Source organism: Carlito syrichta, unplaced genomic scaffold, assembly GCF_000164805.1.
Source record: "Carlito syrichta isolate Samal-C Ts95f unplaced genomic scaffold, Tarsius_syrichta-2.0.1 Scaffold315518, whole genome shotgun sequence".
In the NCBI taxonomy this organism is placed as follows: domain Eukaryota; kingdom Metazoa; phylum Chordata; class Mammalia; order Primates; family Tarsiidae; genus Carlito; species Carlito syrichta.
In genome coordinates, this window is record NW_007259614.1 from 56,512 (window position 1) to 79,536 (window position 23,025).

The 23,025-nt window shown below is 50.9% G+C and overlaps 1 protein-coding gene across 1 annotated transcript in view; it reads right to left on the reverse strand.

The window, feature by feature from the left end:
• Nucleotides 1-23,025, reverse strand: part of EEFSEC (eukaryotic elongation factor, selenocysteine-tRNA specific) — a 281,659-nt gene that overhangs the window by 32,072 nt on the left and 226,562 nt on the right. Inside the window, exon 6 of the mRNA XM_008072921.1 lies at nt 13,776-13,932. Within this exon, the coding sequence (XP_008071112.1) occupies nt 13,776-13,932 (157 nt within the window). The remainder of the gene's footprint in view (nt 1-13,775; nt 13,933-23,025) is intronic.

Here is a 23,025-nt window from a genome sequence, read left to right on the forward strand (position 1 = left end):
ACAGCCAGGAAAGGGGGGAGGGTGGCGTTCCACTCTCACTCCTGACCGTGAGCCCTTCCCATCGTCACCAAGTGACATGTGCAAAGTGCTGAAAGGAAATGGAACCAAAAATTCCCTGGGGTGTCACCCACTGGAGGTGGTGGGTGACTTCCCCCCCAAATTTGTAAGTGTTCTCTCTAACGACACAGTGAGATTTCTATGAGCGAGAACTGGTTTAAGATATTCACACGATACCTAGGTCTTTCTGGCTAGCCCCATTCAGAGTCCCAAGGATGGGAGCCTGGATGGATAGAGGGCCGCCAGGAAGGCCCAGAGAATGGGCACTATGTGTGGACAGCAGAGCTCTCTGGACATGCAAGTGGTGACCTCAACTTTTGAGTCCTAAGTAAACACGAGGCCACAGAAGTCTGGGCTAGGGGTTGCTCACCTTAGCCAAGGCCTACTGGAGCCTTGGCAATACAAGGGTCCCTGGCTTACTACCAGGCAGCAGTGGCACACTCTGGCCCAGGGCTAGGTCCTATGTGGGCCACAGTGGCTTCCTGGGGACAGACTGCAGGGATGACCCTGGCTGCCTGAGCAAGCGAATGGCCACCCGAAGCTCACCAAGTGACACTTTAAATTCAGCTGGCTTTGTTGCCAGACAAGAAGGCCTGGGAGAGGATGAGGGCAAGAGTGAGGCAAGTTCAGCATCCACATGTCGGGTGCCAGGTCCTCTCACTCACCTCAGCTGATCTGGCTGCAGCTTCACGGGCTCCGGGTTCCCTTTGGGCATGAAGAGCTGGGCTGTGTAGTCAGATGAACTGGGGTCCAGATCCTGGCTCCTCCCTTTCCTAGCTGTGCGACCTCGTGCAAGTCGTTCCATGTCTCAGGGTCTCATTTTGACATTTGCACACTGAAGACCAAGTGAGACGCTGTTCAGGAAACAGCCTTGGAACTGCTGGATGGGTAATTCCTCCAAGTACAGTTGCCACTGTTATTGCTATTATCACCTCCTTCCTCCTCAGCACAACTACCGCCAGGAAGGAACCCAAAAGCTCAGAGGTTTTGAGGCAGTCACACCTATGGCAGTAGCAAACACTGGTGAGTGTTGACCCTCATAGACACAGTTCTAAGCCCTGCCTGTGGATACCTGGCACCTTTCGTCCTAACTACAGTCCCTCCCAAGGAGGGCTGCTGTGTCATGTGGCCTCCAAAGCCAGAGTGTCCTTGGCTCTCAGACCCTGGGCAAGTGACTCTACTTATAGAGCCGACCTCAGAGGGGTGTTGCAAGAACAAAATAATGTAATTTCTGTGAAGTGTCTCAAACAGAGTCTGGTGCACAGTGGGAGCTGAATAAATGCCAGCAGTCACAGTAGTAGGTGCTATATGTCCCCTGTTGTCCCCAACTTTCTGCACTCCCAGCATCTGGCTGAGAAGGGGTTTTCCTGGATTAAGCAACCCCCTTGTTAATAACGATAATTATAGAGGCTCTCTGAATACATGTTGAGTGCTGCTGTTAATACGGTGAATCCAGAACATGGGAGAATTTAGTGCAGAGAGTTTCCTATTACTGGAAAATGTCTTTGAAATGCTTCAAGGTTTTAGGTCCCTTGACCATTTGCCACAGCGGTACAGGACACAGAGGATAAGACACAAGATCTAGCAGAACTTCCTAAGCCAAGATAATCAGTGATAGAACTTGGGGCCAGTCACTGATTCCTAGAACTTTCTTTCAGGTACTTAAGACTGTTGGTTGTTTGCTACATCAAGGCTTTCTGGAGAGACGGTACTTAGCCAACCACAAAAGTTCCACCTTCCACTGCCTAAAATGTTAAAACAAATAATCCGTTTACTCTGATGACTTTGTTTAGGTAAAATAAATCCATATGGAAAAGTACAAATTTTTCCCTAAGACTATATACTAGAAAAAATTGGAAAGCTTTAGGGATTTCAAAATAATGAGAGATATTTCCCAAAGAAAGGTTCTGTCCAATGTGTAAGAACAGGTAAAGGTACTGTGTCCCTGGTCCACACTAGGCTGTGTCCCAGGTCCACACTAGGCTTTCCCTCTCAAGGCTGCTGGGTCCAGATCTTGGGGGCCTCCTGCCACTGCAGGACCCAGCGGCCACAGGGACCAAGTAGGTGCAGCACTGCCTCTCCCATCCCTATGGCCCCATGTGGAGGCAGTGCAGACCCTCTGGCTGATCAGGCTGTGATGGACTGTAGCCCGGGACTCTGGGGGCACCTCTGTGCCTTGCCTGCTGGCTACAGGCTAGCCAGGAGGCCTGAGAGAATCTATCTGGGATATCCTCCTCCTTACTCCTTATCTGCACCCCAGCAGGGGCTGGAGTGCATCCTGCCCCTCTGTCCTCCTCTCTATTCACACACTGTCCAGCCTCAGGGCCTTGTCTCACCCCCTGAAACCAGCTGCCAGACGGTAGCTGGTTTCTGATGATGTCTCTTCCCCACATACCGACCACCAGTGCCACCCACTTTCTACTTAGACTAGTGGTTCTCAACTAGGGGATATTTTGCTCCTCTGGGGATATCTGTCAGTGTTTGGAGAGGTTTTTCATTGTCACAACTTGGTTGTGGGGCTGCTACTAGCACCTGATGAGAAAAGGAACTATAAACATCCTGTAATATAGAGGGCAGCCCTGTCAAAGAATGGTCCATTTCCAAATGGACTTGGGTGTGGGGCTGCTACTAGCACCTGATGAGAAAAGGATCTATAAACATCCTGTAATGTAGAGGGCAGCCCTGTCAAAGAATGGTCCATTTCCAAATGCCAATAGTGCCAAGTGGAGAAACTGTCTAGACGAAGGCCAGATGCCAAACATGGAGTTCAAGAGCTTTTGGGAGTAAACCCCTCCTCATCTCCTCCCCATCCCATCCAAGGACAGACCTCAGGGCTAGAATTGAAGGTGAACAGCAAGGACAATCCTAGGACCTCAAGTCTGGTTGATTCCATGCAAGACTTTCGGGGTGGGGGGAAAATAGCTCCATTGCTTTAAAAAACTGTTCGAAAACCACCATCTTAAATATACCAAATGAGTTAATAACATATAAGACACTTAGAGCAATGCTTTACACATTATAAGAAGCAATGAATATTACTTTTTATTATTATTTGATATTCCTGGAATATATCTCTCTTTCCAGCCTTTGTGCCTTGGTATATACTCTGTTCCTTTTGTCCTGAATGCCTTTCCTCCCTTTTGCTCTTTGGGGAAAACCTCCTCACTTGCAAGACCAGTTCAGGCTTTACTGAGTCTGTGAAATCTCTATCCCCACTCTGGAAGGGAGTGGTCACTTGGTCACTTCATCCTCTCCATCCCTCAGCCAGTAGGATCCTTACCATGTACTTGTTACTTTCTGTAGTCATCTCCAGCTAAATGGTGCTCCCTTGGGGAGGGACCTAAGACCAGTCGTCTGTGTCCAGGTCTGATGCTAGTTACAGGGAGAGGGCCACAGCTGAAGTAAAGCTGGGCTGGGGGGGAGTGGGAATTGGGGGAGAAAGCTTTGGGGAAAGTAGCAACTCCCCCTCCACAGGCCCTCTCTTAGCTCCATGGACTATAAGGGAAGGGCAGGATATCCTTGAATTAGGCCTTACAGAGCCAGTTCTGTCTCGTTGCTGCTAGACCAGGGCTTTAACCTTGACTTCCAAAGGGACCTGCCAGTGCCTCTCATCCCAAAGACCACAGAAGTATACTGTGTGGGGCAGGGCTGCTGAGCTGTGATGCCACCAGTGATTGTGGGGGCTCCTGTACTCCCTCACACAGCTATCTCTGGGCAACAGGCTCTGTCTTTGTCTTCTCAGTGAACCTCCTGACAACCACTCTCACCAGTTATCGAGTCCAGCATTGTCCACAGTGGGCAAACTGACATCGCATGTGTCCTGATGGGATGCACTAAGAAGGACATGCGATCACCACTGTAGGATTCCTTCCAGAAATGCCTGAATCCAATCAAGAGGAAATATCAGACAGACCCAAAGAGTGCGCTGGAAAACAGCTGACCTGGACTCTTCAGAAACGTCAATGTCATGAAACTAAGGAGACCTGACAACTAAATGCAGGTGCTGTCCTTCACTGAATCTGGAATCAGGGAACAAAGTCCTAAAAGACATTATTGGGACAATTGGGGGAATCTGAAAACAGAGTGTATCTTAGACCATGAACTATTTCTCCTGTGATAACTGTATTGTGGTTCTACAGGAGAATGTCCCTGTTCTCAGGGAACACATGCTGAGGGTGTAGGCATAACCATAGCACCACAACTAACATTCAGATGGTTCAGTGCATACCCACAGAAAACAGATGGACAGCACGGTAACACTTGCTAAAGCCAAGTGAACAGGAGTGTTCAACAAACTATACTTTCAACTTTTCTCCATGTTTGAAGTTATTTAAAAAGTTGGGAGGGAAACCCCTCAAAATAACCCATCTTACAGATGAGGAAACTGGGACTCATAAATGTTAACATTCTAGCCAGAATTCCAAGGCTCTTGTTCTTTGAAGATACCCTGCTTCTGACATCCCAGAGTGGGCAGAAAATTCCAAGCATTCGCAAGTACCAGCCCTGACAATATCTCTCAGTGTTAATTTGGTCCTGGCAGAGGCTCCTCCAAGGCTGCTGGCTAACAGCACTCATGGAGTCCCAAGGACAGGTTACTGGGGTTGCCCAAGGATTGGCTCCGAACAGAGACCACAACTGTAACTGGATGGCTGGGTGGGTGTAGAGAACACATCTTAAGTGAAAAGAAAACCAGTTTCATTTAAAACCCCAGAAGAACATGCAGCCTTAACGGGAACCTCCCTTTGGCACCAAGATGAGTTTTCACTTTTCTTCTTTGCTGGGTTTCCAGAAGCCTCTCAGCTGAACAGTGTCATGGGAAACATCCACTTCCATAGGGGACTCCAAGGACTGCTGGGCCAGTCATCTAGCTCCCAAGCCTCAGTGTGCCCATCACAGAAAGGGGTAATAACCTCCTCCTGAGGGTTGCAACAGGAGGAAGAGGTAGCACATCAAGGATCTGGCACCAACACAGAGGGCACACAGGTGAGAGTTCATGTAAAAGTACAGATTTCCAGTCTCTCCTGAAAAGCTGGAAGAGTAGATACCATTGTAGCCATGCCATAGCCAGCAACACTGGAGCTGGGCAGAAGCTGCTGTCTTCGTATGGGCATGGGCCTCAGACCCTCCCAGCCCCTATGGGAGGGACCTGGTTTTTTCAGGTCTAGACTCCAGCATGTGTCAGGTTCACCAGGTACAGGCAGATCAGGGAAGGCACTAGCACCTCACCTCCAGGCATCTGCAATGCACTGGGCACCTTTGTACCCTGGCTTCATTCTCGCTCCCCTCAAGACTAGGTCACTGCCCTGATTTTACCAGATGAAAACTGAGAGCTCCAAAAGCAGTGAGATGACCCAGGACCCTTTCAGAGTGGCCTTGGCATGGTGAGAGAGCTTCAGGAAAAGCAGTTCCTCATCGTCAAGGCTCTTGGCTGAGCTACCACATCCAGAAAGTGATTTCAATGTGGCAGTTGTTGTTTTTTGAAACTCCTCTCTTTTTAAAACAAAACACAGAAAAGTTTGCTTCTTACTTGTAAAGACTATGCTTTTGTACCAAATACAACTATCCATCTGCTGTGACTGTCTATAGTTGGAGAGAGGAAACACTCCAGTTGACCTTGTACAAGGGACGATACCCAGGGCCTAGGCTGGGGTGGCACCATTGTGGCCCAGACCAAGGGCAGCAGCTGGTAGTACGAGGAAGGATCATCAGGCAAACGACTGCAGGAGGCTGGTTATCAGCGAGGCCCTTCTCTAAATCTAGTCTGTTTCCAGAGCCTGTCTGAGCCCCTAATGTAGGTGTCAGTGCAGGGATGCCTGGTTTTCCAGGTAGGATAAGGCACCAGGACAAGGGGGTCTTTTTGGAGAGCTGATTCCTTCAGATGCCTGTTAGAGCTAGGGGTGTGGACACACAGGCTCTAACCATGGTGCTCAGCTCATCTCTGGGACTGGGTTCAAGGCTCAGTGTCCTTCTTGGTGAGGTGGGAAGGAGATGAAAGTTTGTCATCCATGGCCTAAGGATGGATGCAGTAATGTTGCAGTCTTGTGGTATCCTTGAGGCAGGCCCTGTGGAAACAGGATGTGGCTCTACCTTGCAGATGTAGGAATCCACACTAGGTGGTGGTTGGGTGGATGCTGAGGTGACACTAGGGGCCAGCAGGAACCACCTGAGCAGCAATGCTGTGTCCCTTAGGGATATAAGAAGAACATGCACAGGGCAGTGGCACCCCTGCCCCCATATCCCTAAGTATGATTCTTATTCCTAGATCCCAATGCAATGGCACTTCCTAGGAATGCCTTCCCAACCCAGACTTGTTGAGAGCCCTGGTATAAGATCTTGAGGCATTGTGCACCTTTCCTGCACAGCATGAATTTGGGTGCCATTATTCAAATGTTCAGGAAACTGCATAATGCCCATCTTCCTTAAGTGTTACAGGCTGTATTGTGTCCCCCCAAATTCATATGCTGAAGCTCTAACCCCCAGTACCTCAGAATGGGACTGCAGTTGGAAATAGGGTCTTAAAGAGGTAATTAAGTTAAAATGAAGTCACTGGAGTGGGCTCTAATCAAGTTCAACTAGTGTCCCTCTAAGAAGAAATTAGGACACAGACACACACAGAGGGGATCACGTGGGCTGTAGCTCACTGTGGTCTTTCTAGAATCCAACATGGGTATGACACATAACAGGGGCTCAAAAGCAGATAGTTGAACAGATGAATGATCAACTATGAACTCCCTGGGAGAAGGGTCTCCATCTTATCTGAGCTGTGAACCAAACACTATGTCTGAAACCAGAAAAAAACACTTGCCACACAAAAGAGAAGGCATTTGGTCAAGACAGGCTACCTGAAGGAAGGGGGATTGCGTGAGTGCCGAGCCTAATATGCCAGAGGCCTCTTGTCTGTCTCTGACCTTGAAAATCAGGACCCCGACTCCCACCCCTCCTCCTCTGCATGCTCTCAGGTGGGCTGCAGGGCACTGGGGTCAGTTTGGATTCCTCCTCTGCAGTACTCGGGTGATACCAGCCAAGCCTCCTTGGCCTGCTGGCAAGATCAAGCAACTGCCTACACGAGGGCATGCTGCCCAGCACAGGGCACAGGCTTAGGAACAGCAGTCGGCTGTACCACTGACATTGTCTCGGTCTCAGGCCCTGCCCTGCCTCCCAGGAGGGCTGCAGGTCCTCACACTATAGGCCACCCAGGCCAATCCCACTCCATCGGGTCTCCAGCCCACAAGGCTCAGACCAGTGTCCCTGGACATCCCTTAGAACCTGAGTTTCTAGTCCTAGAGTCACTTGACTAGGACCTCAGTGACACAGGGAAAGCTGGTCCCTAAAAACCACTGTGGGGGTATGTCCCCAACTCCTTCAGGCCCAGCCCAGCTTGCACTAAACTGCCCATATTTCTAAAAATTAGAGCTTTGAGGACTTAAGCCCTGACAAATCTGCCACCTTGTAAACCTGTGTCTGACAGCCCCTATCACGATCAGTCTGTCTGGTCAGCAGAAAGGTGAGTCAGATTCTGGGCTGAGCGGGAGCACTTGCTGCTCTGCTCTATGCTGGTCCCAGGAGAGACACTGGCTACTTACCTGCCCAGGCAAAGCGGGGCATCTAGGGGATGCGTTTATGATTTGGCTTCTGTTTTCAATCAGGAGGAAAGGTACTGCACTTGCTTTTGACCAAATGCAAAGTGCCTTCCAGGGTCAATCAGTTGAAAGGGTCCTGGTGACAGAGCCAATCTCTGCTTGAAAGGTGGCTGGTTTTGAAAGGTGGCTGGTTAATCTCCCGTGAAACAGCCTGGCGTGAACACAGCATGGGGCTCTGGCCAGTACCATTTTCCATTGCTCTGCCTGGGGGCAGGGCACAGGGGGAGGAGGAAGCAGGGTCCTCAGTGGATGCGTGAGCTAGCCCACCAAGGGAAAGGGCTGCTAGGTGAGGGGTGGACGCACACAACACAATCCCAGCCATCATGTGGGAGCCCTGCTACTGTCAGATGCTGTGGGCAGTCCTTTTTAGGGATTATGGGATTTAATCCTCACACCCTCCCTGGAAATCATATCATTAGTCCCATGCCAGCATTGAGCAAGCTGAAGCTCAGAGTGGGAGTGGCTTGCCCCAATCAGAAGGGAACCTGGGCTGCGCAGGCAGATCTTCCAAGTGACTGGGCTGGGGGCTCCTGCTGCCCTGGTCTGACCCCCTCCCTTCCCAAGCCAGTGAGGAGCATCCAGGAGTGCTGCCCTGCTGGTGTCAGCACAGGGCTCTCTCTCCATAGCCACTGCTCAGGGAGCCTCCTCCTCACCTGGGTCTGTCTCACCTCTGACCCCGCGCCAGCACCTGGACAGTACACGGAGGAGCACAATAAACTGATGAGTAACAGATGGGACACTGATTCAGCACAGGGGAACCCCAGAAGCCCGGGAGAGGGATGAAGGGCACAGAGAACCAGTAGGCAGGGCCAAAGCTGCCCTCAGGAGCAGGTACTCTGTGCCCACTCAGCTCCTGGTGGTTGAAGAGGCAGGCAGGGACTCTAGCCCATACACTTACTAATTGTGTAGCCGTGAGCAAGGAGCCTCTGTTTCCTCAACCTGATGCCACCATGCAGGTTGTAGAGAGCTGGGCTAAACGGCTGGCAGTGGCAGCAGCTTGCTCCAGGCCAGGGCTTGGGAGGCACTCCCTGCCTTCCCAGTCCTTGCCTCTTGCCGGTACACATCCCCTTGGCAGTGCTGTGGGGCCTGGGGGTCAGGTGCACCTCTCAGAGGAGGGGTGCTGAGCAAGGGCACTGAGTCAGCAGAAGAGGAATGCAGCTGGAAGAGGCCTTGGGGGAAGCAGCCTGAGAATTCACATGTCCACTGGACAGGCAAAGGGGCTGGAGCTCACAGCAGGTGGCCAGGGCCAGGTTCCAGTTCCGAATCCCAGCCCATGGTCTTTCCCACTGTCTTGGCCTTGTCCTGACCACAGATTGGACTGGTCACTAGCCACAGGGTTCTAGTGAACATCAAACAACGAATTCTAGCTCGCTGTGCTAGCCTTCTCCTCCCCTTCCTTCTTCCTTCCTGCTCAGGAGGTTACCCCTCTGGGATGTAAGTCTGCCCTGACTGTCCTCCTTATGCTGGGCACGATCCCATATCCCTGGCCACATGTCCCAGCAGCCCCTCACCATGCTGACTGTGAATTGCTGGTTTGTGCCTCTGCTTCTCCCACAGGGAAGAGCCTTGGGGCAGGACTCCGCCAGAATGATAGCAGATAGCAGCATCATTGGCCTTGAGCCTTAAGCTTCAACTAGAGTTTACTGAGCTGGATGGACTGGCAAACCCTCATTTTAAAGAGGAAGAAACTAGAGCCTTCTAAAACCATGTCCCTAGGCAACAGCTGTTCTGAGGAAGTCTGATGATGCTACCTGCGTTGGGTGAGTCTCTGGGGAGGCCCAGAGCACACAAAGCACCAGGCTGCTTGGCCTCCACTGTGTGGATATAGAAAACAGAGCTGAGAGTGGTCCTTACAAGCCTGGGCACATCCATTTGTTCATTCCAGTTCAGTTGATTTCACCAAACTCCTTCATTTATTCATTCATGCAAGCAACATCCTATTCCTGTGACAGGGATAGTGCTGAGTCCGCTGGTCCCGAATCCCTGAGGATGGGCACAGGGGCAGAGCTGGAGTCAGGATGGCCCAGGGAGCCTCCGCAGAATCCCCTTCAGAGGTGAGTAGCAGTGACTGATCCCAGCCACTCTCCCCAGGGACCACATGGCAGCCATCTTGGGTCCCTGCCCAAGGGCCCACTGAGCAGAAACCAACCATTCCCTTTTCCTGCACATCCTGGTGAAGAGATCTGCACTTCAATACCTCATCCCCAGCCCTGTGGATAAAGACACCACGGCTCAGGGAGAGTCTCAAGCAGAGTGGTTAAGAGTGAGGCATCCTGGGTTGAATTTCAGCTCTGATGTTGGCTACCTATGTAACACCAGGCAAGTTGTACTGCTTATCCTCTAAGTCTCATCTGTAAAATGGGGATAGTCTGAGTGCCATAAGTACATAATAGCCCACCTTTTGGGGGCTTACTATTTCTCCTCCTTGGGTACTGGCCCCTCCTGATGAGCAGTATGTAGAAGTTTCTTCTGTGTTCTTAACCGTAAATTCAATTCTATGAATTTCTTTTTTTCTTTTCTCATTTGCCTAGAGTTCATTTAACTTGGGACTAGTAATAATTAAAAGATTATTAAAGATCACCAAAACTTGACAATCCTAAATGAGAATTAGCAGGGCCCAAGATTTTAGGGTTTGAGTGAGAATTCTGTACCTCATAAGACCAAGTTCCTGTTGGACTCTCAGCACATGGGCAGGACCCACTGACAGGATGAGGCCATCGCTGTGGCCTTTGGTCTTCTGTGCTCTCAGTCATAGCTGCTCTAGGGGGTTTGAGGTAAGTGCTTGCAGCTCTGGTCCATTGTCAGTGGCTACCTGGGGAGGGGCAGTGATACACATGCAAATATGTGGTCCTAGGCTTGTATATCCCCCACTGTTAAGCAGACATGCACATAAGCCTCCCCAAATTGGCTGGTTCAGGAGTGCCCTGTGGGAGATGGGCTACTAGCAGGAATTTGGGCCATTCAAAAAACTTGCCACATTCTAGCAAGGCATATAAAATGATGATACTGGGTAATTTTTAGATTTATGGGTCATTGTTTCAGTAGATAAAATTTCATGCATATGTTCACCTTCTCTCCTACAGTAAATGAGAAGTGACTCCGAGATGTCATTAGGAACGAGTCTACTTAGCTTCTCACCTGATTCTTCTCTAGCTGGACATCATCAAGATCTTATTTGCTCCCTGCAAAGTGGGAACAGGAAGTGCTGGTGGAAGCTGTTGTCCCACCTGATATTCATGCTGCCTTTCCCAGTTGGGTGCTGGTGCCTGGAGCTGATGCAGAGGGGAGAGTGGAAGGGCAGGACAGAGTTTGCCAAGGTTAGTGGGAGCCTAGCCTCCCAGGCCTGGCGCTTCTTCAGTCACCATGTGGGCCTAACAGCTCAGAGCTCTTGGAAAACACGACTGCTCTCCAGGATCATGAAGCAGGGTCCACAAGGTGGGGACAGGAGCAGCACACTCAGACAGATTGTGGGCAAGGCCCTCTGGCTCTCTGTTCCTCAGGTCCTACCTATAAGCTGGATATAACAAGACTCAACTCCACTATGCAGCCTTCAGGGAGCACAAGTGATGCTATGACACAGACAGGAACCTCACCGTGCATGGTACCTTCCTCTAACTCCTCTAGCAAAACCAGCTGGGAGGTTCCCAGTGAAGCTGTAGGAACTTCTACCCTCGTAGGCCTTGCAAATGATGTCTTTGAAGGCAGCAGAGCTGTAAATGTAGTTTTCCAGGTATGTTCTGGGGAAGCAATGGCCATAGCACCAGTACTCTTATCTCTGAGGCCAGAGCCTATGTCTCCATAAAACACAGTTTGTATATCATAGTTCAGCTTCAGCTCATGAACCTGAGGACCAAGTGTCATTTCTAAAATCCAAATAGGAGTTGTGAGTCATTAGGGGCCAAACCAGCCACAAGGCATGTTTTGTTTAGTTTAATCGGAAGAGTTGACATAAAAATTAGATAAAACAAGACCCCAGGCCTACATACCCACACAGCGAGAGTCAGCAGGACCCATGCAACAGCTTTCTAGGTCACCCTACCCCCACTGCACCCTCCTTCTCCAAGACCTACTTGGCCCTGTGGCACCTGACCTTGCAACCTGAGGTGAGAGGCCAATAGGAGGAATCCCAGGGGACTCTTCAGTCTGTGTTTCCCAGCCCAGGTTTCTTTGCAGAACCAGCAGTGAGGCCCATGAGGTGCATTTGAGCCCAGTCACATCCATGAGCCGTGGGCTGGGACAGGCACCCTGAGTTGCTCCTGCACCAAGTCTCACATTGCACAGCTTCTCTACCTTGGCACTTCCAGGCTGCAGGCTGCACTGCACTCTCTCCCTCCACCTGGCATTGGATGGCTCTCGCTTCCTGAAGATTCTTTCACAATTAAGGCGTTTCAGAAAGGTTAAAAGGGAGGAATCGGCAGGGAGTGGGGTGGGAGGGATGGAAGGTGGTGGGTGGGATGAGGAAATCTGACCAGTAATATTTAATAAAAAGCTTAAAAGCCACAAACAGGAAGCAGGAGGACTAAAAAGGCTGACCCAACGAAGGAATGTGAACTCCAGTGAACTGAAGCAGCCATCACTACATCTCTCCTCCCTCCACTCAAGAGAGGGCCCCCACATAAGCCTCCTCTAGGCTCTGGCCTGCTCTGAGAACACCCCAGCTCTGAGTTTGTCTTGGGCTGGAGGAAGATAGCTTAGGGGAGGTCAGTGTGATACCAGCAGCCCTTAAAGAAGGAAACAGACGAAGATCTCCTTCCTTTTCCCTGGACCAGCAGGGCCCCAGAGCTTTTAGGTATGGGTGAGTGTTCTGGGGTGTGGCCCCTCCCTCTCCGGATGGCCTTTGACCCAGATGAAGGAATCTTAGAGACCCTCCTTCCCAGAAAACTTACGCCAGCCCGAGAAGGCGCAGGCACAAGGCCCTCAGGGCCCAAGGTCTGGATGCTGGCCTGCCTAGCTCAGGCCCTCTGCGTGTTCCCTGGAGCCCAGAGAGGGGCACTATGAACTCCAACCTCTGGAGCCAAATTGAGGGGATTCATAAGTGCTCCAGTTTGGCTGAGGTGAGGACTTGGAGCCACTGAGGAGCAGTGGAAGGACAATACAAAATCCTAGAGCTGGCATTAGGGCCCTGGCCTGTATGCTGCATTTTTCCTTGGTCAGCACTGGACTCAATTGGCCACAAATGCACTCTGATTTAATCATCACCTCAAGACCTTTGCACTTGATTTCTCCTCTCCACGAATAGCTCTTCATGACTATCTGTATGCTTCCCTCCCTTCCGTCAGGCTTCTACTCAAATGTTCCATCTTTAGAGAGGCCTTCCCTGATTGTTCTATCCAAAACAGCACTTCTCACCTTGTCCCTGCTTTATCTTTCTACACTGCACCTACTGCTACCTGATACAAACTTCAAATGTTTATTATAATCTGTTCCCTCCCACAACCACAAGTGCCACATCCCCAGCATCAAGCACTGTGCCTGCTGCACAAAGAATTCAATAAAGTGCAGGTTGAATAAATGCATGAGTGACTAGAGGATAACTGTACTGAGAAAATCAAAGGGTTCACTTTCCAGTAGCAAATGCATACTTAACCCAGCGAGGACAAGTCCCAGCACAAACCCAGTAGGAGACTCTGAGCCTGGCAGTCTCTGCTAGGTAAGAGAAGGAAGCAACTCGCATCTCTGGAAATTCTACTGGGCATCAGGGTACTACTGTGCCAGGCCCTCAGCAGCCTCTCTTACTGCCTCTTCTCCAAATTGCCTGTGAGACCAATCTTGTTTTCCTCTTCACAGAGAAACTGAAGGGCAGGGTCCAAGGTTACCCTCAGATGGTAAATGGTGCATGGAAGCTCAGACTCTCACCTTGACCCTGCTTGGTCCAGACGTTGACTCTACGTCCAGACTCTTCCCAGGTCCCACCCTGGCTTCCCAGCCAGAGGCCACGCCATTTCATGGGCTCTGTTGGCCTATGTGTCAGCAAAGGTGAGGTTAGGGACCCGAGCCAAGTAGCACTGTCTTGGCACATCCCTGCATCTCTTTGCCCTGCATGGTACCCCTCAAGCAGGAGGAAACAACTGCACTTACCAGGGATGTGGATCTTGAACTTGCCACTCTGGCCGAAGGCACTGTCGATGACCCCTAGTTCCCCAGTGGACAGGTACACCTTGAGCCCCACGAAGAGCTGAATGTTGGTCTCCTTTTTGAACAGGGAGCGGCCTATCACGCTGTAGTCGTCCATCGCCTGTCCCCACACACCCAGCCATGGAGAGAGAAGGTGTTAGTGGTGCATGCTGAAAGAACCATGACAGTGTACCTGGCCCCATGGCTGGCCGCTGTACCCTCTAAGAACCCTGAGAGTAAAAGGGTGATGAGCCTACCCTGCAGGTAATGAAATGCCCAGGAGCAGGGCAGAAATGAGACCGGCAACTCCCCACTGTAACGATGGGTCCCTTGACATAGACACACTGTGAGCACTCTCCACAGATCAGCACCTCAACTCCCATGGCCACTCTGTGACTCTACTTCACAGGTGAGGAAAAGGAGGCACAGCACAGTTCTGTCATCTACCCAAGGTCACAGAGGGCAGGGGGAAGTGGGAGCTGCAAATTCAAGTAGCCCTCCCTCCTGCACTTGCCTCCTGCAGGGCTGCCACACCTGGCCCCAGGGCACCTGCCTAGACAGCTAGCGGGGGGAAGGGGGCTCTCCTTGAAAGCTGCCACAGACATCCCAGGCCAAAAGAATGGCATTCATCCCAAGCCTGCATCCAAGGACTTCTAGAATGGGTCTCACTTGCTCTGGTTTCCCCTCCCACTAGGAATCTCCGAGAACCTGGCCGCTGCCCCCAGCACTGCTACATGCACCCACATACATCTTGGCCCGATGCTTTACTTTCACTCTCTAGCTGTGCCTAGAACCTGTCTGGGCCTGGCCTGCTTTTCCTCCACGATGTCCTCCCTCAGTATCTATTCACAGGCAGAACTACTTGTTTACCTGTGGCTCCTGCTGGCCATGGCCAAGACCTTGCTGTAGAGCTCATGTTTCCTACTGGGCACCTTGGTCACTCTGCTGTCTCTTTGTGAGTGCCCAGGCAGAGAGGAGGAACACACATGTGCATGAAAAAGTTAGCTTGGTGCAGCCCTGACTTCACCATGAGCTGTGTTCACCCTGAGCCTTCTCCCCAGGGGCTTGATCATGGAGAGGAAGTGTGACTCCCTCCCTTCTGAATGTCTGGCAGCTCTGGTCAAGGTACTGCCTTTGATGAGGGCTGCATGGTCAGATGGCCTTGCCTGACCCACCCGGCTCCTCTCCTCACCCTCCCTGCTCTGCAGACTCTGCCTCTAATGGCAAACTTGAGCCCCACGATAAGAAGTGCCCTCCAATCTGGCAACACTTATGGAAATTACAAGTGCACAAAACTTCTGACCTATCAATTCCACTTCTAGGAATGTATCCCACAGATGTGCTTGCCCATGTGGGAAATAACACCACACAAGGCTACTCACTCTAGCAGTGTGTACAGCAGTAAAAGCTGGAAATAACCTAGAAGTCCAGCCTCAGTTCAACAAAGTGGAGCACAGCCTCCAGGAACCATGGTGACCACAGAGAAGAATAAGCAGCAAGTGTGGACAGATACAAATGCTCCTAGGGTATCGTGTACCATGCTGAAGAGCAGAGTGCAGAGTGAGGTACAGGGCATGTGCTGCCGCAGCACGGGCAACATCTGTAAGCCCCATCCCTACTGAGGCAGTTTTCTGGGTTCTCACACATTGTGGTTACCCCTAACACTTGGGCCTCTGCACAGCCTTCTGCAGTGCCCCAGCCAGCCCAAATCCTTTTTCTTACCAGTGAACTCTAACACACTCCCCAAAACCAAGGAGCTCTTAGCTCTTTCCTGGCACAGTCCCAACATGCAGATGCAATGAGTCCCCTGCAACACTTTGAATCAATTTTAAGTACCTATTTTTTTTTCTTTTTCAATTGTCGGCTTACTGGGAATTTCTTCAGGGCATGGACTGGATCTGGTTTGTCTCCATTTGTGAGAACACAGATTCATTAATCTATTTGGCAAACATTTACTGAGCTCTAGGAGAAATAGGGCAGGGGGTATGGTGGTTATAGCATGAACTCTAGCCTAGCTTCAAACCTACTAGCTATGATCCTAGGCAAGGTGGCTAACCTCTCTGTTTCTGCTGAGATGTTGGGAAGAGTGAGAGTCAGCACTCATGGGGCTCCCAGAACATCAGGAGGGACCACATGCCACCAGCAAACTCATCCCTAACTACAGACTGTGACCAAGCAGACGAGCACTGTGAACAGAAGTGGATCTGATGGGAAGGATCACACCTCAGCTGCAGTAGTTAGAGGGTCTCCAGAGGCAGTACACAGAAGCTTACTCTGAGGCGGCAATGAGCCAGTCTTAGGAAGGAAGGGCTGTTTCTTGACAGCGGGACAGGGATGCTCCAGGGGCCCAGAAGGTACCAAGGGTGTGAGGACCAAGAGGAGCATGAGATACAAGGCAGGCAACAGTGACATGATCTGATTTGTGGTTTGAAACTGGTTCCTCTGGAGAATGGGTCAGTGGAGAAGAAGAAGATTCAGGAGAGAGATGAGGGGATCCCAGGCTGGGGAGGAAAGGACAGGTGCATAAGAAAACCTGTCTGGCTCCCTCCCAATGCTTAAAAAGAAGTGTTCCCCAGTGGCAGCTGTTACCTACCACACAGAGATCCAGACAGCCAGGACACTCAGTCAAAGCTCTAGTGTGGCCTTCCAGTTAGAAAGAGCTAATGGTAGTCAACCCATCAGGGTAGCCTAGGCCAACAACTGCTAGGTGGGACCTCAGCATGTCCTGCAGGAACTGTGTGTCTGATGGATAGCCAGACTCTGTCCAGAAGGAGAAAGGAGCTCATTCATAAGAGGACAGACCCACGGTTAGGGCAGAAGGTGCTGGGGCCAAGCCCATGGCACTGCCACTCACTTAGAAAGAGAGCTGGCTTCTGATGATCCAAAGTGGCAATTCCCCCAACTTTAGAAACTTTGCACCCACCTTCCTGGTTCTTGATGTAAGTATACAAAACATGGATCCACTAAACTGACTCTTTTAAAAAAACTTACATGTATTTCTTTTTTTTTTTTGAGTTAGAGTCTCACTCTGTCGCCCAGACTGCCGCTCCTGGCCACCGCAGCCTCGACTTGCTGGGCTCTGGCAATTCTTCTGCCTCAGCCTTCCAAGTAGCTGGAACTATAGGCGCACGCTACCACGCCTGGCTAATTTTTTTATTTATTGTAGAGATGAGGTCTCGCCAAGTTGCCCAGGCGGGTCTCGAACCCGCGGGCTCAGGCAATCCACTCACGTCAGCCTCCCAAAGCGCGGGATTACAGGCTGAGCCACCGAGCCTGGCTACATGTATTTCTTATAAGGTAAAAACTCCCCTGCTACTGTAAAAAGAAGCCAGTCATCATTTGCCAAAGATGGCAAGTCACTAGGAAAAGAAATACCTCTAAAACAAAGCAATGGCAAAAAAAAAAACAAAGAAACAAAGCAATGGTATGAAGCTTTTGCCCATTTGGTTCACTGTTACTTCCCACCAAAACACCTTGTGCAAAGTCAGGACCCAGGAAATAGCCCAGAAATCACTGCACAGGAAGGTGCTATATCTCTGTGTAAGCGAGGAAGAGGGGTATATATATGTGTAAAGAGCAGCTCCTCTGCTAATGAACCCAGAGGGTCGACGGAGCATCTGCCCGAGATTCGCAGCTATCTCAGAGCAGGAACCTGCGTCCTGCACATGGGTGAAGCACTCAAATCTCCATAGTGGACAGCCTCAGGGACAACTGTGGAGGCTTTCTTCTACTCTCCAGGAACCGGCAAGTGCACGTCTCTGAGTATGGCACCCTGGCACTTGCCTGTGTGGATTCTGGAACCAGCATAGGGCAGCAGTGATGGCAGCCTGCTGCCTACACCGTGCTTGTCCTTTCTAAGGCTGAGACCCCTGAGGCCCCTCGGGGGCTGAGCCCCATGAAACTAGGGCCTGAGCTATCCTCAGCCTCAGAATTATCTCATTTCGACCCAAGGCGCCAAGATTTGGTCAAGGGCCTCAGATGGATTGTTTTGAAAAGCAGAAACTGTCTCATTTACCCTAAAAACCTTCTGGAAAAACATATCCTATTCTATTTGATTCATAGCACCAGATAAAAGGTACTCGCATTCCTCCTCTCCCTGGTGATTGATGAATCGGATACAAATAATGATAAGAATAATAATTTCCACGTGCACAGCCCCTTATAAGTCACAAATCTCATTCCCACACATGAACTCCTCCTCGTCCTTCAGGACTCAGCTCCAGCAGAACTCCCCTGGGGCTGTCTCTGCCCCTTGTGGGATCAGGTCTATTGTGAGTGGGGTCTCTGCCCCAGCACAGAGTTTACCCTCTGCCCAGCACCACTTGTCTGTGGATGTCCTGCCTCCCGCCCACTGGACATCCTGCCTCCTGCCCACTGGACATCCAGGAAGGTCAGCTAAGTAAACTGAATGGAGGCGTCCCCTGTTGACCTGCTGGGAAGGCCATGAAGGGTCAGGGTAGGCAGGCACCCCAAGCCCAGGTGGCACAGAGTAGCCCTTGCTGCTTTCCTAGGCTTTGACTACTTCTCCTCCAGTGGAGTAGGCTGCCATCCTCACAGCCACCAGAAGGGCCTGCATGTGGCATAGCTCCCAGCCTGGCCAGACCCTGGGTGGGCAGGGTCCACACCCACTCACTTTTGCAGCCCAGCCTGGCACAGCAGATGCCTGGACGTTTGACTGAACTGACCTGATGGTTCTGGAGTAGCCATTCCATGTTTCCCAAGCCTGAAGGCACTCACTCAGTACAGCTTCTTGTCCTGAGGTCAGCCTCTGTGGCCAACTGGCCACCTGTTGTCAGGAGAAAGGTAACACTGCAGCCCTCTTAGCCCATGCTGACTGGGTATTAGTGGGGTCCCACAGGGCCCTGCCATCACTCTTGTCTGCAAGGTGTTTTCATCCTACTTTAGAGAGGTCAGAGCTGAGGCTCAGAGACAGTGAGTGTGGGGGCTGGACTTCAGCACACTGCCTGCTGGTCAGCAGTACCATGGAAATCCAAGCCCACATCTGCTGGGTCCCTGGCAAAACCCATGCTGAAACATCAGTGAGCAGGACCATGGTTGACTCAACTCCAGGCTGAAAAAGTAGCCAGATCCTAGTGCTGGCCTTTGGGGCTGGAGAAGTAGGCTCTTGTTCGGCCCTGCAAACAGATCCAGTGGAGACACAGACCTGCTTTCTAGCCCTGTGGTGACCAAGAAATGAAAAAATTGCAGTCCTTCGACCAAGAGCTTACAACCTATTTAGAGAAACACCTTATACAAGGCCCCACCATCAGGATCAAACAGGCAATACCAGCAGGTGTCCTTAGAGGGGGAACTCCTCAACAAGTTGGTATTAATATTCTTCCTACAAACGCTTATTGAGAACCTACCATATAGAAGGCATGTAGCTGTGAACAAACACATGTGCTAGCAGAAGATAACAGTTAGCATTTTTCCCCCAACCCAAAGCCTTTGCACTTCCCAGTGGCAGATACTGGGAGCTCCTCATCTCTGTGCAGTCCCTAGTGCTTAGCATGAGTTGGCCCAGAGCAGGCCCCAATCTTTCATTTTTAACAGCTTCATTGAGCTATAACTTCATTGAGTATATACTGTTATACAATAATATGCATATCTTAAAGTAAATAATGTGATATAACTGTATGTGTACACACACACATACACACATATACATATACCTACCTGTGAAACCAGCACTGCGATCAAGCTAATGAACATATTCATTACCTCCCAGTTTCCTCATGCACCTCTGTCAGACCACCCTCCTGCCTTCTCTTCCCGTGGTCTTCTCTCTGCCTATAATGCTTGTCCTAGCTTTGTTGACCTGGGAACTCCACCAATCTTCCCAGACCCCACTTGGGCACACCCTTCTTCAGGCAGCCTTCCGGACACTGCAGACACCTTGTCCCCCCTCTGCCCTCAGGACAGAAGCCAAGCCCCTTCTGTTCCAAGAGCCTGGTCACTCCACCTTATCACTGACAGCTGACCTGTCTGTCTCCCTCCCTGGACTGGAAGTTCTTCGAGGAAAGGGATTCTGATCAGACACTATGCCTTACACGGCCCTGACCCTCCTTGGGTCCTGGTAAATATGCACCCACTGAGAGCTGATGAGATTGGTCATACTAGTCTCACACATGATATCGAGGGGGAGAGACTGGGGATAAAAATAAATCACTCACGTAGCTGTGTCCCTTGGGAACATGATTCATCTGAGCATGAGCCCACAGCACAATGTTGGGCCTAGTTCTTTCACATCTTCATGGGAGACAGATCAATCTAGGGCCCAATGCAGGTGGCACTCAGGCTAAAACACAGCAGGCTCACTGCTCACCCTCCTAGTGGGCCTGGAGGCCAAACCTCAGGGTAACCAGAACCTGGGGTGGTAGGCATGCTACCTATTAGCAAAATGTCTTTTCAGAGCCTAACCCTGACTTTTTACTGCATCTCCCCTGCTCCTCCTTTTTTGGTTATAAAATATTAACTTTAAAAAGCTAACTGCCACAAAGACAGTGGAGGATCCATCTTCCTGAGCCAGGGTCTTGCAACGAGGGCAGACTAATTTTATTAACTTCAGGGGAACTTCAAAAAGCTTCAGGGCTTTCATGCCAGACAGAGACGACCCCAAAGTTAGTTTAAGTGCTACATAAACAAAGGAATAGGGCCAGGGGAAGCTGAGGGCTCCCAGCACTTCTTGTTTATGTTCTCTTCTGACCTAGTGGGGCAGCATGCAGGCTGGCCGGTCCCTGTAATCCTGCTGGTGTGTGGTGCAGCTCAGTTCACTGACCTACATTACAACAATATTTTTTTAAGTATCCGGGATAAGGTGAGGAGAGAGTGGGCTTTTTCTGACCTTCTGAGGAGGGTCCTGAGGGGCTCCTTCTTGTTGGCTGGCCTCACAGTCCCTCTGGGCTGGAGTGACAGTTTAGAAGGATTTCAAGTTCAAAGGGAGCGTCTCTGTCACCCCTGTTCTCTTGCTTTATGGCTTGGCCAGAAGACACAATAGCGCTGAGTGGGTGAAGCGTCCCCTCCCGCTAGCTTCTGTGTCTTCAGTTGCATCTGTGGGGGCAGGGGCAGCAAGGGTGGGAGCTGGACTTCAACATGTTGCCAGGAACCCTGTGTGGTCTCTAGAGTGCTGGCGTCTTCCCGCCTGCTAACAGCCCTGCACTGTCATTTTACAGTAGCCAAGTGGATCTCTGCATGTGTGTCAGTCCCACAGAGGAGACTGGCACTCGGGTGTGACCACCAGGGAAGGGAAGGCTGGGGCAGCAGAGGGAAGTTCTGGCAAACCCCATTTCTCTGCGACTCTCCTGATCCTCTGTACTCTGCTCTCCCATCCTGTCTCTGCAGCAGGTGAAAGATAGTGTCCCCAGCCACATCATGGGTGAGGCACCCCCCACATCATTACTTAATCTTTAGAAAAGCCCCGTCAGGAACTGGAGACTTCAGCAAAGTTAAATTACTTGCCCAAAGTCATTCAGCTGGTGAGTGTGGCAAACGCCCCACTCTAACTCTGTCTGGCTCCAGAGGCTGGTACCTTTCCTGCTACCCCAAGGCAGGGTCTGGTTGTGTCTGGAGGAGGGGGAAAGGGTATAGCAGTGAGTGAACCCAGCATGACTTTCTCTGTACTTTGTGTTCCCTGAAGCCAGCTTGTGGCTGGCTGGACACAAGTGGGCCTAGAAGTTTGGCCCAGGGGCAGCGGGCAGCGCCATGTCCGCCAGTCCTAGAAAACTCCAAGTCACTGGAGGAGATGATCCCAAGTTCAGGGACTGTAGCTCACACAGGCTTTCTAGAGGGAAAGAGGCAGGGAGGGAAGTAGGGCAGAGCCAGGCCACCAGGACGCAGGACTTGTAGGGGGACTCGGAGCACATCATGCCAAAGGAAAACATTCACGCCAAGAGGAAGGAGGGTGAACTTTCTCCATCTGCGGTTATAGGGGCCAATAGGTAAGTGTCCCTTCTTGTGAGTTCCAAATACTGTACTCAATTTTCAGTACAGTAAGTCCCACTTAAAACCATCAATAGGTTCTTGGAAACTATCTTTAAGCAAAACAGTGTACAGCAGGTCCTCAAATGTTGCTTTGTTCAAAGTTGTTTTACTACAACACTGATTTAAAAAAAAATGATTTCTTAATACCTCACTCTACCTAAAGTTGTAGTTTCCAAGAGGACTTTCTGCACAGGTCTCCATAGGAGGGGAAAAATGGGCACACTGGAGACAAGAGAAGAGAAAAAGCCTAAGAGGACGGGAGAAGGGAATGGGTTAATAGAGCTGGGGGCTTGCTGGGAAGCAAAGCTAAGAACAGACTTGAACTCTGTCATCTAATGTGGAGGCGCAGGTTCCAAGAGAAAGTGGTGAGCTGCTGTTTGCACCATGGGTTAGGGCCTGGGCTCCAGACTCAGACCACATGGGTTCAGATCCTGAGTCTCGGTTCTTTAGGGACTTTGGCCAGTGGCCTAACTTCTGTGGGCATCAGCATCCCCATCTATAATATGGGAGAAAAGAATTGCTGTAGGTTTAAGTGGGGTGGCAGGGGAGAGTTTGCAAATGAAACTGTTGTTGGCCTGGCCTCTGCCTGCCTCTCCCTGGGCAGAGTGTCCCTCCTCCCTCAGCACTCCCCCAGCTATACCACACAGGCCTCCAAGGGTAGCAGGTGTGGGGCCTAAGGACTCCCCAGACTCACCAGAAGATCTGAGCAGACATCTCTGACTGATGGCAGCTCCCCTTCAAGAACTGTGAGTCTCGGAACCCTTAGAGGGCTGGGTTGGGAGCTGGCTGCAGAGAAGCCTACTGCCTGTCTCTCGGCACAGCAGTAGCTTGTCTGTGCCCCCTCCCCACCAGGTGGATGGGGCAGGGCAGGTAGGGCAGTCCCGGAAGCTGGCCAGAGCACATTTCTGCATCCCCAAAACCCACCCCTCCAGAAGTTACTGGTGTGTGTGTGTTGGGTGGGGTGGGGTGGGGGGGGGTCTCATCAAATGTCTGCTGCATGGAATCTCATGCAATTAGAAGGAAGTCTGGTCAGAAAGAGAGAGTAAGTTCTTTCTGTATTAGGTAGAGAGTCCTACATCTCTGAAGAGCTTCAGGAAGACTGAGGTCCTCATCTGTCCTGGGTGTCAGGAGGTGAAAACTGGGGGACGTGGCTTTATTCTGTCCTATCCATCACTAGAGTGTGTGTGTGTGTGTGTGTGTGTGTGTGTGTGTGTGTGTGTGTGTGAGAGAGAGA